General features: G+C 40.4%; 1 protein-coding gene and 1 long non-coding RNA gene across 2 annotated transcripts in view; one reads left to right on the forward strand and one right to left on the reverse strand.

The window, feature by feature from the left end:
- LOC115299744 overlaps window positions 1-12,144 on the forward strand; it is a 15,646-nt gene extending 3,502 nt beyond the window's left edge. The window contains exons 2-3 of the long non-coding RNA XR_003912316.1: window positions 489-558; window positions 12,043-12,144. This is a non-coding gene — a long non-coding RNA (uncharacterized LOC115299744). The remainder of the gene's footprint in view (window positions 1-488; window positions 559-12,042) is intronic.
- PRMT6 (protein arginine methyltransferase 6) lies at window positions 10,169-15,766 on the reverse strand. The gene is made up of 2 exons (XM_029949216.1): window positions 14,508-15,766; window positions 10,169-12,251 (listed from the first exon to the last, which is right to left on the reverse strand). The coding sequence occupies exon 1, from the start codon at window positions 15,735-15,737 to the stop codon at window positions 14,610-14,612; it is 1,128 nt and encodes a 375-aa protein (XP_029805076.1). The 5' UTR covers window positions 15,738-15,766; the 3' UTR covers window positions 10,169-12,251; window positions 14,508-14,609.
- Between the last annotated feature and the right edge of the window lie 1,654 nt (window positions 15,767-17,420).

The raw sequence follows: 17,420 nt of genomic DNA on the forward strand, positions 1-17,420 counted from the left end.
TTTTCTGAAAAATGGCAATAGTCAACTTTGTCTCTTCTAAAGGAAATATTGTAAGAAAAAAATTCTCAAAATCTGTGAGCTTTGCATTATTCAGAGGCAAAATATTAATGTTGTTATTTGTAGCATAGAGGTAACCACAGTAGACCACATCCAGAATTCAGAGATATAATCAGGTGCTATCTTATTAAAACAAAATTAGTAAAAAAAAAAAAAAAAAACAGCATGTAGTTTATATTAACTACTTCTAGAAATAAACCTCTCTATCCCTTAGAAGACAGTTTGCCAATACTCTTGAATCAAGTTATTTCCTGTATCAAATTAAAAAAAAAAACCCAGATTACTTCTGTGAATATAATCAAAGTAACCAAAATGTTTCTTGAAAAAAATGTAACCTAACTTGTAGTATTTTAATAAACAATCCTATTAAGCTTTCCCAGTAAAGTCATTTCCTCCAAATAACTATTTCCTACCTCTTGTTCCTCCCAAAGGGAAGAGATTGAGACACACATCCACATCTATGATAAAACTATGGTTCTGCATTGGAAGATACTCCCAAAGGTTCGTACCCCTCAACACAGAATTCAAGTACACTAACTCTTTATTGCTGCCACTTACAACCCTAAGTCCTAAGGCTCAAGACAAGGGTAGAGGATTTTAGTCCAGGGACACTACGTTTTTGCCCTTCTGATGTTTGTGTGAGAATTTAATCGAGGCAGTCTTGAGATTTCAGCCATTATGACATCTGCTTATGGCTTGGGAGATGGTGGGTGAATTATTCTGTCTGGCAAGCAAGACTGTTCTATTTTAATTGGAATAAAGAAGCTACTTTATGGGGCTCTGAGGTGTTAACTGATGTCACTAGTTAGGGACAAATGCTCCTCTATAAGGCAATGCAAAGAGTCTATCATTTTTACATACTTTTAAGTCTACTTCTTCACGACTCATTAAAAGATGTCGAACATTTAAATCCTTCCTGCACAATGAATTCCACGCAGCCAGCATAACTCTTCTTGCATCACCGCAAAAGAAACATCTTCTTCTAATCAATTCATTTATTATATTTGACTGTAATTGAATTATCACTCCAAAATCATGTGTTTACAAATATCAGATGTATGAAACTGACTTCCCAATCCATCTCATCGCAAGAGGATGGCTTCTTTTCACCCTGCCTCCATTGGTGGGGGGGAGGTTAGCAGATAGACTGACCCTTAAAATTTTTTTTAATGTTTATTTACTTTTGAGACAGAGAGGGTACGAACAAGAGAGGGGCAGAGAGAAAGGGAGACACAGAATCTGAAACAGGTTCCAGACTCTGAGCTGTCAGCACAGAGCCCAACATGGGGCTCAAACCCACGAACGGTGAAATCATGACCTGAGCTGAAGTCTGATGCTTAACTGACTGAGCCACCCAGGCGCCCCTAGATTGGCCCTTTAAATGGAATTTCACAGTTATCTCCCTTGGTGGAACGATACTCAAACCTTCCCTCACCAGCTGAGTCCTCCACTGCGGCTCTCATAACTAAGGAAATAGGGCTTTCAAAGCACGTATGCTTCATGATCGCTCTACAAACTGACCTGTCAGCCTCCAGTGGTGCCCATCTTTCCTGCACTCCCTTCTTTATGCCGGGAGAAGTGCTGTGCTGCCATCAAAGTCGTCCTCCTCCTCCTGCTGCAGAACCTTGTTGGTACCTTGCCCCAAATTTCCTACCTCCTTTAAGCCTTCTTTTTCCTTCATTATCCTTCCCTCTCCACCAGATGCTTTCTGTCAACAAATAAACATATTCTCTTATCTCCTGCTTGGAAGGAAAACACCTCATTCTTGACCCACATTGTCCTCTAGCCTTTCCATATCTTCACTGCTTTTCACATTTTTCACAGAGAGGCTCTGTCGGTGCACTGCCCTCATTCACGGGATCCATTCCATTCCTCAAGCCACTTCAGTTATGTTGGAATTGCTTTTGTGTAATACTGACTTTATCTTTAATGCCAAATGCAATGCATACCTTTTTACTTGCTTGACTCCTCAGCCACACTCAACATAGTTCATCCTCATGTCTTGGCTTTCCGGTGCAGCGTTTGCCTAGCTTTCTGGACTCTTCACTCTCAAGTCAATCAGCATGCCCCGCTCTCTACATTTAGAAGTTCTCAGACTCAACCATTACTTGGTTTTAGGTCATGTCTGAATGCTGATGGCTCTCAAATTCAGCGTCTCGGAGGTTCTCTCTTTTCTGGCCTCAGCATTCCAACTATCCATTTGACATCGTCGCTCAGATACCTAACAGGCACTTCAAACATATTAGACCTTGAAGCAGGGTGAATAATGGCCCACCAAAGCCATCTATGTCCTAATCCTCAGCACTGTGACTATGTTGCCTTACATGGCCAAAGGGACTTTGCAAGTGTGACTACATTAAGGAGCATATCCTGGAGTATTATCTCAATGGCCCAGTGTAATCAAAAGGGTAAGAGGGAGTCAAGAAAGTGAAAGCCAGAGAAGGTGATATGACCATGGAAGCAGAGGGAGAAAAGAGGATGTGATGTGAGGTCACAAGCCAAGGAATGAGAACAGCCTCTTGAAACTGGAGAAGGAAAGGAAACATCGTCCCTTGAAGGCTCCAGAAGGAATCAGTCCTGTTGACACTTGGACCTCAGCTCTGTGAGACTGATTTTGGACTTTTGACCTTCAGAACTGTAAGACAATAAATGTTTGTTGCTTTAAGCCACTGAGTATGTAGTAATTTCTTGTAGCATCAATAGAAAACAGGTGTCAATACCTGAAATTGGGGTCTTAATCCATCCCCAAATCTGTTCTGCAGTCTAAACGAATTCAGCCAAGGGCACCAGTATCTAGCCAGTTGTTCAAACCAGCAACCTGGGAATCACCACTGATTCTTCTCTTTTCTTTCAATTCATTAACAATTCCTAGTAAAATATATCACAAATGTGCATATTTCTCTTTCTTTCCACTGTGACCATCTTTGCTAAGTCATTGTCATTTCTTTCCCATAGGATTTCAATGATCTTCTAAAAATGATTTATCTGGGAACATTTCTCGTAGACACAATATAAAGAAAATAGTTTACTCAAGTGCTGTAATAGTTTGCTGCGACACTGATCAGCACATGTTGGTCCCCCTTCTTCACCCCTCTTTTCTTCCTGGACTGTTGTAAAGCAAATGCCATATATCATGTAATTTCACCCACAAGTGCTTTGTTATATATCTCTGATACATTTTATTATTAAGAAAATATTGTAATATTTATTTATTTTTGAGAGAGAGAGAGAGAGAGAGAGAGAGAGAGAGAGAGAGAGAGACAGCATGAGCAGGGGAAGGGCAGACAAGGAGGGAAACACAGAATCCAAAGCAGGCTCCAGGCTCTGAGCTGTCAGCACAGAGCCTGACATGGGGCCTGAACTCACAAACTGTGAGATGATGACCTGAGTCAAAGTCGGCCGCTTAACTGACTGATCCACCAGGTGTCTCATTTTTAAAAAGCAATCTCATTGCCATTTTGATACCTAAAGAATTAAGGATAATTTCTTTATTTTTGATACAGTCCATATTTGAATTTCCCTCATTGCTTCAGATGTAATTTTTACAAATGGTTTGTTTATATCAGACCCAATATGGTATTCTTCTTGTATTTGGTCATTATGTCTCTTAAGACTTTTGTTCAGTAACAAACCACGCCCGTCATCTCTACCTTTCATACACCATTGATTTACTGGAGGAAATAGGCAACGGCTTGTCTGTAGAATTCTCACATTCTAGATTTGGCTGTTTGTTCCTCATAGTGTTGTTTAACTTCCTCCTCCATTCCCTGTATTTCCCATGAATCTTGAGGCCCGACCAAATTCAGGTTCAATATTTTCGGCATGTATACGGCCTATCGCATTCTTCATGTTTTAAGACACACATAATAACTGTCTTCCGACTTTGGGGATTAGTACAGTTGATGAGTTCTGAGGGCGGAAGCCTGCTTCTTCCTTATACAATCAGGCATTAACCGCTCTTCCGGGGGGTGCAACTACAGATGATCATCGCAAAGATCTGTTATTTCATTTCGGGCTGTGAGATGGTGATTTTTAAATTTTATTACTCCTACCACTTTATTTGCTTGAATTCTATAAATGAGAACTTTCCATCATCAACTATCGGTTATCCGGAAAGGCACGTGAGGAGGCTGGTGCGATAGGCTTGGTCAGTTTTCAGTGGCATGGACTGTGGTGATGGCACTGATGATAAAAAATAAATGGTTTCATATAATAGTTTGGCAGTAAAACCCTCAGAATTCCCAACCAATCATCTGTAGCGAAGAAGTAACATGAGTTACAAGTGACCTCTCATTTTGTGGCTTCCATAACTAACCGGGGGATGGAGGCGCCCCGGACCGAAGTGGGAAAGCTTGCCGGAAGCCAGCAACAGGAGAGGACGAGCTCCCTAAGTAGATGTTGGAACAGAAGAGAAAGGGAGCCTTCATACTCGTTTGTTATAATGGCTTTTTAGAGAAAAGGCGTTTCCAAGAAAAGAAATGTTTTTTTTTTTAATTTCACAAATGTAGAAAAATTGTTCAGAAGTATTCAACCAGTTTTATGTTGGAAATACCACATCCAGCTCCCGAATCCTGTTGCTGCCCTGACATCAGCAAAACTTATTACAGCAGCACATTCGTCCTTCCGAAGTTAAGGGCCTGTCAGTATTTCCATTATAAACTCCAATTTTCGGCGGTTTATAACTTGGCTATTTTAAAATCACATCAGGCTGAAACTTGCAAGTAATAAAACATTTTAAAAAATAGATTTAATGCATTTTTTTGTCAAAATCTAGTTAAAATATTGCCTACTTTTTCTCAGATAAAGTGACCTACAGTTAATATACTGTGAGACAAATGTTTAATTAAAGACACTTTATTTTAAAGTTTCTGGAAATAATTACACTTTATAATAATGTCACATTTCATATGTGTAAATTAGATAGGGATGGACCATAAACATTATACTGAAGCAATTTTAATTTTATTCATTTCATTATAATTTACTTTAATTTTATCAAAAACTGGCATATGCATTGTTTTGGATGGATTTCCCAATAAAACTTGTAGATCAGTTAAGGGTTTTTTTTTTTTTTTGGTGGAATAATAATATGTTTGATTTTATTTTTTAAGTAGGTATTTTGCTATTTTGTCAGAGAGAACTCATTCTCAAAGTTATTGTTCAATTAAAAATACACCATCTTTGGGGCGCCTGGGTGGTTTAGTCGGTTAAGCATCCAACTTCAGCTCAGGTCATGATCTCACAGTTTGTGGGTTCGAGCCCTGCATTAGGCTCTGTGCCGACAGCTCAGAGCCTGGAGCCTGCTTCGGATTCTGTGTCTCCCTCTCTCTCTGCCCCTCCCTTGCTCATGCTCTGTCTCTATTAAAAACGCATAAATGTAAAAATTTTTTTTAAAATGCACCATCTTTTGTTTGGGATACAGTATTTGGATAGTCTTTTAGTAATAGAGTTTTCTAACATATGAATGCCACGTTCATCTAAGGCCTTTTGTAAAATCAGTTAAGCCAGGAATCATGTCTTAAAGTACAAAAAGACTTTCTTTCTGTATGAGGAACAGGAAGAAGCACATCGAGTGTTACAGAATAAAAACAATCAGGGTGCCTGGGTGGCTCAGTTGGTTAAGCATCCGACTTAGGCTCAGGTCTCACAGTTCATGAGTTTGAGCCCCGCTTCGGGCTCTGTGCTGACAGCTCAGAGCCTGGAACCTGTTTCAGATTCTGTGTCTCCTTCTCTCTCTCTCTCTGTCCCTTCCTGGCTCACACTCTCTCTCTCTCTCTCTCTCAAAAATAAGTAAACATTAAAAAAAAACAAATATTATATATCGGGTAAGGTAGAGCATGTAAAGATGAATAAGAAATATGCCTGCCCTTATAGGACTTTAATTCAGAGTAGACTGGGAAGTCCCCAGAGAGCAAAGCAAGTAAAATATAATGTGAGGTTGTGAAAAGACTCCTTCCATCAGGGAAGATGAACAAAGACTTAGTATGGTGGTAGAATTTAAGCAGGATCCTAAAGGTTGGACATGGAAGAAAAAGGGAGAAGATGGGCATTCTAAACAGGCAAGAGTAGCATGACTAAAGGAAAGGAGCTAGATAATTGCATGGTTTATTGGGATGATACCACCACGCTGTTCAGAAATTGAATCACATTAGCCCAATAGATATTTGTTCTTGGTCTGTTCCAAAAGTTTTTTAAAAAGTGTGGGTGTGTGTGTGCATGCGTGCGTGTTTCTGTGCATATTTGATGAACACAGTAAATTAGATAAATGCAAATGGACTCTACTAGGTAAGTTCCTTGATGGCCAAATTGGATCCTAGAAACTTTCACATTGGAGGAAATTTGCTCATGGATTCTTCCTAGTGATGACATAAATATTCCAGAGTAATATGGAGAACACTGATATCATAAAACCGGGATTTTTAGGGGCTCCTGAGTGGCTTGATCGGTTAAGGGTTGGACTTCATCTCAGGTCATGATCTCATGGTTCATGGGTTCAAGCCACACGTCAGGCTCTGTGCTGACAGCTCAGGACCTGGACCCTGCTTTGAACTCTGTAGTTTCCTCTCTCTCTACCCCTCCCCTGCTTGCACTCTGTCTCTCAAAAATAAATAAACATTAAAAAAATAAAAATAGGATTTTAAAATATTTTTAGTTTATTGTTTAACATACACAAATTGTGTCAATATATATTTTAAATGGCATTGCATTGTAAACATATCCCAAATGACTCACTATATATAAAATATTTGTCCCATTCTGCTCGGAAGAGATTCATTTTTGGTTATAATCTCATTGAAAGAAACCTTTATGTGTGCAGAAATAAGGTCCATAGGATGTGTTTGCTCATACCATTTAAAGATAAATTAAGCCCTGAGGCTGACGGTGAATGGAGGGGACCCAGGTTTGTGACTCCTTCAGTGCTTTTGGGCAATTTTGTGGGATCTCATCCACTCAGGCTTGGTTGGGGACAGAGGACTGGCAGATACCTACATGTCAAACAGTAACTGGGGAGACATCTGAGTAAACCAGTTGTCAAAATAATAGCTTTGAAAAAAGGATTTCATCAACCTTAATAAGTTATACCTTGGTTTAATATTGATCCTTTGTCATAGTTTTGAGTCTTTCTCTTTTGTTCATGGAAATCTTGAAAAGTAAACCAATCATTTTGAAAGTCTTATCAACTCCTTTATTTTTCTTATACCTTGCAAAATTTTACTCCTAGAAATCCAACCAAGTACTCTTTGACAAGGTTTATTCTGTGTGCTCAATGAATACTGGTCGACCCAGGAGACGGCTCGGTGGCTACAAACTCACTAGGAATTATTATAATGCTGGCAAACCCAATCATTTGCACTGTCCATCTGAGATATTTTCGGTATGCCAGGTATCACTGAAATTTCCATCTATAGACTGTGACTGAAAAAAAACCTAACCACTTGTTTTTTCCATCCATTGCCTAGAATGTTTACTCTGCCTTCTTATGTAAGTTGCATTTGGTTTACAAGGCCCATTACAAGGGATCCTGGCCTATGACGATGACCAACCTATTTCAAATGACTGTAGATGTAACCTTTACCCCTGAGAGCCCAGGCCTCCTAGATGGTAGAGTGTCATAAGTCAGATGCTCAGACTTCAGGAGATGCGTCCTGTCCGGAGCTCTGTCACTTACTCTCCATGTGTCCTTGAGCAATTCACCAAACTCCTTGCCTTTGTTTTCTCACTTGGAAGATGGGATTGATAACAGAACTACTTCATAGAGCTATTTCAAAGAGTTAAACAAGATAATGTACTTAAAATACATAGAGAACATTAGGCCCTCAATAATGATTTAAAAATTAATAAAGATGCTCTCTATACGTATAGGGACTGTGTGTGTATGGTGGCATGTCTAACAAAAGGAGGAGTTTCCTTTAAATGAAAACTTATAAATAGATACGGAGCTTTCCTTAGGATGAAAGCCACTCTTTAAAGAACCTTATTTTATTATGTGTAACTCATGTGAAGTAAACAAAGTTAACACATCGTTGATTTTAATGGGACTTTGCACAGTTTGATTAATATACCATTATTGCATAAAAGCATTCTACATGCTGAGTAGTAGCTGGTGCATTTGAATATCATTTGGTCTGAAGTTTCAGCATATGCTATTTTCACTGCTTTTACTCAGGTAATGAATCAAAAACAGAAAAATGATAACTCCCTAACAACTATATCACATATTTTAGCATTGAATAATATATCATTTTAATGTCTTCAATAACATCATGATGGGGACGGTACAATGACCACATCCTTTATTGGTCTAGTTTTACTTTTACAAACCCTTAATTGATTGCTTAGAATAAAAACTCATTGGTTATCTATTTAAGAACTTATCATCCTGAAGCCAATTTTCCTTGGGCCCAATACCATGGAATTAATTTATATGTGAACCAATTTTACAACAATGTCTGGGCTCTATAAAATCCCTCTGATTGGGAGTTCAAGCAAAGCTAGCTGATACTGAATTCTATTTATTATAAACAGCACATTTCCTGGTCGTTTTTTATTTCATTTTGTAGTAAAATCCCCTTGTAATTGCTGTCATTCTCTTTATGTTTTCCCCTAATTATTCTGACTAAATTCTCAATTATTCAGGGACAATATAATCTGTAGATTTTCCAAATCCTCTTTTTAATTCTGTCTTTTACTGTGTACATTCTTAACCATTTAAATGTCTCCTATTTCTATAATTCACCAGATGATAAATGATGGTGGAGAAGCTGTTTGTGGGGCACCTGGCTGGGTCAGTTGGTAGAGCATCTGACTCTTGATTTCTAGTGAGCTCAAGCCCCACTTTGGGCATGGACCCTACTTAAAATAGTAATAATAAAATAAGCAGTTTAATATTTTAATTGAAATTCCTGGCAAAAGGTCTGATTCCAATGAATGCATAAAATAAAGGTTTTAACCATTTGTGGATTTTAATCTGTTCTCCAAGATCATTTATAATTTAAAGTTAGAACCCTACACTTTGTTCTTTTTTGTGTGTATCAAATTACTCATGTACATTATTTTTTATGAAGTATAGTTGACATACAATGTCACGTTAGTTTCAGGTATGCAACGTAGGGATTTGACAACTCTATACATGCTTGCACTGCTAAATATAGTCACCGTCTGTCACCAAATAACATTATTACAAAATCACATTATTACCTATGCTGTACTTTTCATCTCAAAGACTTATTTTATAATTGGAAGTTTGTACTTTTTTAAAATAAACCCTACACTTCGCTCTTAAATATGGTAATTTTACCAAGACCAAAGCTGCAAGTGTTTTTTTTTTTTTTTTTTTTTTTTTTAAGGCCTAATGTCATCCCATTCCATACCTCCATTACTAAACTGCAGATAGCCTGACATAATGGAGGTTGGAGGTTTTGTTCACAAATCTGAAAGGATTAAGGAGTTCTTAAATAGAACAGTCCTGGAATGGGTTTACAAGTTAAGCTGAAAGGAGAGGTTAAGGACAAATAGCAATATTTTGTAATCTATAGAAACAGCTCTAGTTATGTTCTGAGCCCATGACTTCAGCATAGAACTTACCCTAAGGATATGGGCAAAATGTATGCATAGGGATCCTGCTCTTCATTTACGAGCTTCTCTAACATCATATCTCTTTGACCTGAAGAGATCTTTTATGTTGTCCTCTGACTCTGGAGAAACACTTACTGTCCTCAATCCCGTTATCTAACCATCTTCTCAATACTCAACTCTTTTCCTTTCACTCTACACAGGTCAAAATTTCTATTCCTCTTTCCTGTCGAACTTTTCCAGTGACCAAAATAATAAAATATATAGAGTCATACTAAAGAATAGTTTTATCCACCTGTAAGTTTCCCTACCTCCATTCCATTTTCCTTTTAAGACAATTTGCATTAAAAAGTAAAGATCTCTGGGGCACCTGGGTGGCTCAGGTCGCGATCTTTGGCAGTACTCCTGAGGGGAGTCCCACATCTACCGGGGCTCTGTGCAGACGGCTCGGAGGCTGGAGCCTGCTCACACTCTCTCTCTCAAAAATAAACACTAACAACAAAAATTGTTAAAAAAAAAAAAAGATATACAAACCCGATGGAATTTCAAATTCCTTTAATATCTGGAAATTGAACACAGGACAGAATGTTCTACTGTCGTGCATGTTTCTGTAAGTGAATAAACTCATACGGCATCGGTAAGCAGAACATTGTCAGAACATGATGTGGATGGACACCGGTTGGCCGGTTGTCACCCCACCAGCCCACAACCACCTGACATGAGGTACATTGACACAGTCGCTGCGAGTCAAAAATCTGTCACACCCTACATTCCTCCTCTTGGCGCGGTTTGGCCACATGCTCTGTGTCTTGAAATGTTTATTCAACCTTCACTCCATTTTTGTGCATTTGGCTTTGTCTCAGTAACTCTTCCTTTTGTTCTGCCATCACGCCATCTTTATTTACTACAGTATTATTAGGACTAGCATCTTCTTTTTACTGCTATTTTTATTGGTATTCTTCGTACTCTTGGCTATAAAGTTACATAGGTTTTAATTGTCCACTCAAACTATTTTTCCCTGAAGTTTGCTATTTTTAGTGCACAATATTGCAGACTGTGAAGGTTTTCACAAATACCTGTATCATGTGATTGCAAGAACACTGGTAAAGCACTTTTTAAAAAAGTGTGGGGAAGATTTACTTCAGTTCCACCTTCCTTTTTTATGCGGGGGGGCGGTCAGCACCACGAACAGAGGAATTTTTTCCCTTCTTTACAGCTTTCTGTATTTGTTATAAGTTAAAAGGCTACCCAATCAGCTAAAATATTCACCAGCCTTTACTCCAAGTTATTATAAATAATGACGGACTTAATCATCAAAGCTCCCAAAGGAGCACAGTTCCAATGTTACTGGTGATGTCTTACTGTTTACTAAAATTCTGCGTTTGAGCAGGTCTGGATTTTTGTTTCAATGTCTCATCCTAAAAGCATATGCAATATTTTGAGGAGCAGTCTCATTATATCATCTTCCTCTTTGCTATTATATCTTTCTCTGAGGTTCTCTGAATTTATGTAAGTAACATAGAGAGGAATTCTAAGGTTACACTTGACAAAAAAGCTGGCTTCTCATTCTTGCTTTAGCAGAGGTTAAGATTTAGCCGGATTGAATCTTTCCAGGCTAGAGAATGTATGCAAATTACTAGTCTAGGTAATTTTATTCCCCTACTGTATCCCAGTCCAGGGTACCATTTGCTTATTTATCACAGAACTTAATTGTTAGATAGCTGGTGTTTATGAAATCATTAAATCAGTGAACACCTCACTGGATACCTCTCTGATCTCAAGCACCAAGGGCCTATAACCAGAATGGCACAACGTATCTACTCTTCTTTGCTACTGTGTTGAAGATTTTCTCCTGGAGGCCTCAGAAAGGACGACACACTTGACTAGCTCTGTTAGGGAATCGGGTACGGGGTAAGTTTCATGAATGCCTAGTAATTAATAATTATCAACTTTGAGATCCTACGGTGGCTCTTTGAGGCCTATGAGGTGTGTCCCCAATGGAACTTTCTTAAGAGGTTGTTTGCAGGTACCAACTGAAATACTTGTGTTCAACTGTCAAGGATTAGCTATGTAACATAGGCATCCTTTAGTATCTAAGTCTTTTTCCTACTATGTAAAGTGACGGTAATTTCCTGCCTTTCCTAACACACCATCCCAAGTCTTCAGCCCAATACCATTTATGTATTTTCCTTTCTGGGTTATCGTATGAACACATCTATTTGGAAGCAAAGGCTATGTTTTAATTGGTTTGTATCCTAAGTGCTTCTCACAATGACTGTTACCTGGTATTCTCAATAAAATCTCCATTGGTCCAGTGGATTAAGGTAAATATTTGGAAAGTTTCACAGTGCTAAATAAATTACGCTGTCTGAAAAACGTAGGTAGAACATCACCATTTCTTTCTCTCCTTAGGGCTGACAGTTCTTCGTGTGGCCCAAATGACCCTAGGCAATCAGCACCAGTTCACACAGAGACTGGACAGTGCCTGGATGCTGGAGCATGTCACACTCTCGTCCTTCTGGAAATGTTGTCACTCCAAAGGGCGTGGGCTTCCTTTGGATCATCTGGTGTCCAGTAATACATTGCTGGTCATACACAGCCATGCGGATACTGCCAAATACCTGTAAAAAAATCGAAATGTTAAATATTTATTCTGTGGCACATCTTATAGGTGTCCAAATGCTTCAGGTTTGCATAGTAGGTTTCTGTAATTACAACAGGTAGGAATGACTGAGATCTGGTTGTGCACCAGGCTCTGTATCCTTATGTGTACTAACCGCATGTAGCACCTTTCTACAGAGCACATATCATGGTTATACATTTTGCATGAGAACACTGGGAAAAAGAGGTTAAGTATTTCGCCCAAGTTCTAGGGTTGAAGAGTGGGAGAGCCTGGTACCAGCAGGATCTGTCTGGTTCAAGTACTAGCTTTTAATCATATGCTGTGCTGCCTCTCGACTAATTTTTTTAGTAGCTGTTATTTTTTATTATAATTCATTTTTCTTCTGGGAAACTCACAAGAATATTACAGCTTACTCTGCCTACTTATGAAATAGTTACTTTCCACTTCCATAGTTACCCTGAGTTCTAACCGGTACTCTTTGCAAGCTTATACTGGTGATGAGAGAACTCTATAGTATGCATAGATTTATAATAGATATACTGCATTTTAAAAATGGAATTCAGGAGAATGCTTTTCTTTGCCCAAACAGTAAATAAACTGTTATAGAAATCATATAACAGAAATCTACTCAAAATCATACACTAAAATTCTAGAGTAAACAACGTTCAACTCATAATATATAGTGGGCTCTAAAGAAAACGACCTAGATTAGACCTCCAGCTTAAATCAGCGTGCTAAGACTGTACCATTTGCGTAGACTGTTAACTATCAAAATAGTGACAACTGTCATCGCTGTTGCTTGCTATTAAAGGATCTTGGAAAGTCATGGGTTTTGTATGTTTCCCTTCATAACTGAAGATCTCATGTGTTAACACTAAATTTTAGGAAATTAGTTATAATACTTTAGTACCTCAGTATGCGATGAATAAAAGAGAAAACTCAGTTACAGTAAACAAAACTATACTGGACTATTTCAGAAGACCACTTTTTCACACCTGTTTTCTGTTGGCATACAAAAGCTACCAGTATGAAGAAAAAACACACATTAAGCATAAATTACCCTGAAATTATATTCTGAAAGGGTTGTAACACTCTTAAGAACTGACAATATTAAAAAGGCAAAAGCATTATAAGTCACAGTACACAAGACTTCTTACTTCATCTACAAAAATAGAATGCCAATGTTTTATTTGCCACAGCGATAAGGAGGGAAACATCCGAGAAATAAATTTGATAATATGACTCACACTTCATTACAAATGATTTTTTGAAATTCACAACTTTCATATTTGGCTGAGCTAAAAAGAAGAGGAAAAAAACAACACTGAAAAAGGAAATTTCACTTGATGTAAGTAGGCCAGATCACATGATCTCTTTAAATGAGAGTTTAAATGAGTGCACTTCTCCAGCTGGGAAAATATTTTCCTTCATTTAGAGAGGCTAAATAATTCACCCCAAATGATGCATAAACCCTTGGGTCAGGTTTAGAAAATCCTATCAGCCTGTTTAGTAAGAATCACACAAAACTTTATTATGTACCAAATATGACATAAAACATTTTCTTGGTTAAATCTTAAAAGAATAAAAAAAAAATTCATACTATTTCACCATCTTTTAGATCTTTTTCTCCTGTGTCTACCCTCTAGGTTTCTTGGGTATGCGGCCCAACTAAACACAGCCAATTTTACTCAATGGAGAAATGTATTCAACTTTAGCACCCTAAGAAAGTAGAAGTTTAAGAACGGGGCTATTCAAACTGCTTCGTCTTTCTCCTCCCTCTCATTACCAAAAGCAAAGTTTATTTAAAAAAAAAAACAATGAGGGAGAAGTACTGAAGCCTAGAGGCACCTAGGAAAGGAGGGAATTCAGAGAATGACAGAATATGGCTCTGAAGAGCTATTTAAGTCATAATGGATATTTATGTAGTCTTTCAAAACCCTTTACTCTTCTCCCTGGCTACAGCTTTAAATGTGAGGTGTCAGGGATGTGCATGGAACCTTCATAAACTGATATTTTCTTCTGTGTTTTTGCTTTCTTCCCGTGAAAGAAAAGAAATAGAAATACAAGTGCTTGGTACCACATGCTTTCAAGGCTCAACAAAGCCTACTGATAAACAAGCTGTTTCCAAAGTTGGGGGCATAGGGATTCCCCTTTTAAATAAATATCGCCAGAAGAATCTCCTCGAAGGGAGACAAGTTACTCTTCCTCCCCAGGAGCCAAGGCGGAAAGGGAGTCAGAAGATATTGCCCCCTACTTGCACGTGGAATCTCCCTTTCTCCTCCGAACCCCCCTCCGCCTCTGCCTCTCCCACGCAGGTCCGGCCGATTCGGGAGGTAGCTGGGAGAAGAGGCAACGATCAGTCCTCCATGGCAAAGTCTTTGGTCTTTTCCTCCTGGTCGCCCACTTTGTAGCGCAGCAGCACGCGCAGCAGACGGTGGTTATCCCGGGAGGGCAGCAACGTGATCTCTCCAGAAACCTCCGTATCTTGTTCCACTTGCACCGGCTCGTTCAGGTAGAGGAGCGCCTGCTTCCAGTGCGTGACGGGGTGAAAAGGCGAAGTGGACAGCACCAGCGGTTTCTCCGAGTCCCCTCCAGGGAAGGTCACCTGGAACCAGATGGCAAAGCCGTGCAGGGGCGCCGAGCCGTAGCAACTGAAGCGGAAGCGCCCGCCCACCCCCGCTTCCAGCTCCTGCTCCAGGCCGGCGCGAGCCAGCTCCAGCTGAGCAAAGCGCTGCGGCCGGGCCAGCACATCCTCCCCGGACAAGCCCTGCACCACGATCTCCGAGTGGCCCATAAGGCAGCGCGTGGCGAAGCTCTCCAGGCAGCTCATGTCCACACCATAGAGCTGCTTCACCTGGCTCCAGAAGCCGAGGCGCAACTCCAGCATCTGGTCGCTGATGGGCGCCACGAAGAGTTCGGCGGAAGCCGGCAGGAGAAGACCGCCCTCCTTCAGCCACTTGGTCCGCGCGTAGAGCACAGAGCTCAGCATGGACTCGTGCAGCAGTCCGTAGCCCATCCACTCGCTCACGATGGCATCCACCTGCTCCGGCAGCTCCACCGTCTCCACTGGCCCCGGCAGAACGTGCACCCGGTCCTCCAGGCCGTTGAGCCGCACCACCTCCCGGGCCTGTTGCCAGATGGCGCTGGCCTCCACCGCGTACACGCGCCGGGCGCCGGCCTGCACGCAGAAGATGCTGAGAATGCCGGTGCCCGCGCCCACGTCCAGCACGGTCTTGCCCCGCAGTGCTGACCAGTTCCGCAGGATGCCCAGGCGATAGGCATCCGTGCGGACGCGGTCCGCAATCATCTCCTCGTGGACCGATATGTCCGAGTAGCACTCGTAGTATAGCTGGTCCCGCTCCCGCCTAGCCCTCCGGGGTCGCGGCAGGGCCGCCTCCTGCTCTCCGCCATCTTCCTCTTCAGCTCCCTCCCCTCCTTCGCCGCCGCCCCCCGACTCAAGCTTTCTTTTCTTGGGCTGCGACATCTTGGCTGCTCCGACCGACTCCCAGCGGGCGTTGCGCCGCTCCTCGCGGGCTCTAGGAAGCGGGGGCTTCTGGGACTTGTAGTGCGCGCTCGCACCTCCCACTTACTGGAGGTTCGCTGCGCTGGTGCCAGCCCCAAGCTCAGAGCTCTACTCAACTCTAATTTGCTCCTTTGAGGTCCTGGAATCTTTTTCCCACCTACCATCCCACCCACCAAAGATTCTATGAACTTTTACCTACGCCTCTTTCCCTTAGCTCCTCAATTCTCTTTTGCTTTCACTCCCTTCCTGAAGCTCACATGCCCACAAGTCTAAAAACCCATGTTTGTCTTGTCTGCTCAACTTTGTCTTGTTTGTTCAACTCCCTAATTTTATTCCAGCCAATCATCTGGGCGTCGCCCTTTAGTCACTGCCACCTCACCTGGACCATCACTGCTCTTAAAGATCTCCAGATGGATATTCAGAAATTGAATTGAACGTTTCCTTTTCTGTTTTTAGTGGAGTTAGGGTGCAAAGAAGGTGTAAATACAACAAGGAAAATCCCTGACGGTGTAAAACTTTTCTGATTCCGGTGAGACCACAAATTAACTAAAAAGATTAGGCCAGATTATATGATCGCTCTTACCTTCAGTTACCCACTCATACCAGCAACAAGGAATCTTCATTTCAGTCAAGAATTATGTTCCTGGTCTCTGAAGAAAATACTTGACTTAACTTGGTCCTGCTCTGGTAATTCAGTGGCTCACTCAAGATTTAACTCTTGGAAGACTAAAGAACAGTTAAAACAGCAAGGGTGATTTGATACGGTGAAACCCATACCATTGTTGTATCCTGGTAACCAATTTAAAAATTGAATTAAAAAACTCAAATAACCGAGTTCTCCCTCCATTGTGCTCACTTTTCCACTGCAATTCAATTTTTTCCTGTGTGATTGTTTGGACAAGATTGATACTCTTCTGTTTTTCTTTCAGTCAACTATCAGCTGTTAATTTCTTCCCTCTGTGTTGTTCATAATAGAAATAAAATATCTTTAAGATATGGGTGATGTCTCTATGAGTGTCCTAACACTGCGAGAATAAAATTTTCTCCCAGCTTCAAAAAAAAATCACATTAAGGAAAATGGACTTTAATTTTTTTGTAGTCTCAAGCCGTATCTATCTAAACAATGGGCATATATTCCTCATCTGGAGAAAAAGTTCTGTTACCTTTACTTCATTCTATTAATCCGATATTTAATAAAATAGATTTATTGACCAGACATCCTCGGCTGTACTTCTAACTCAGGGCTTTCAGTTCTTGCTGCTCAGTGGAATCATCTGTGCAGCATTTAAGAAATACCTATGACCTATGCCTGCGTCCCACCTCCAAGTTATCAAAACAAAACCCTTCAGTGGAGCTTGGGTATACAGCTTGAAAAGCTCCCCAGGGAATTTGAATGTCACTAAGATGATCTTAGTTAAATCTTGCTTCATTATTTTCATTGAGTACTTTATCTTTTTTCAGTGGACTGGCCTCAACCACCAAGGCCATAAGTCCTCAAAGCAGTTCGGCTATCTTTCTGCCCAGTTTGGTAGCTTGATTTTTTTTTTTTTAATAGAGGCACAGAGCAAGCCATGGGATTAGAGTTTTAAATGTGACCACTTCAATGTATGACTTCTAGGCTGTTACTTCCCTTCCCCTTTTAAA

Source organism: Suricata suricatta, chromosome 8 (assembly GCF_006229205.1).
Source record: "Suricata suricatta isolate VVHF042 chromosome 8, meerkat_22Aug2017_6uvM2_HiC, whole genome shotgun sequence".
NCBI lineage: Eukaryota > Metazoa > Chordata > Mammalia > Carnivora > Herpestidae > Suricata > Suricata suricatta.

Coding starts and splice junctions, on each gene's coding strand:
- PRMT6 (XM_029949216.1), bottom strand. CDS start 15,737: ATGTCGCAGCCCAAGAAAAGAAAGCTTGAGTCGGGGGGCGGCGGCGAA.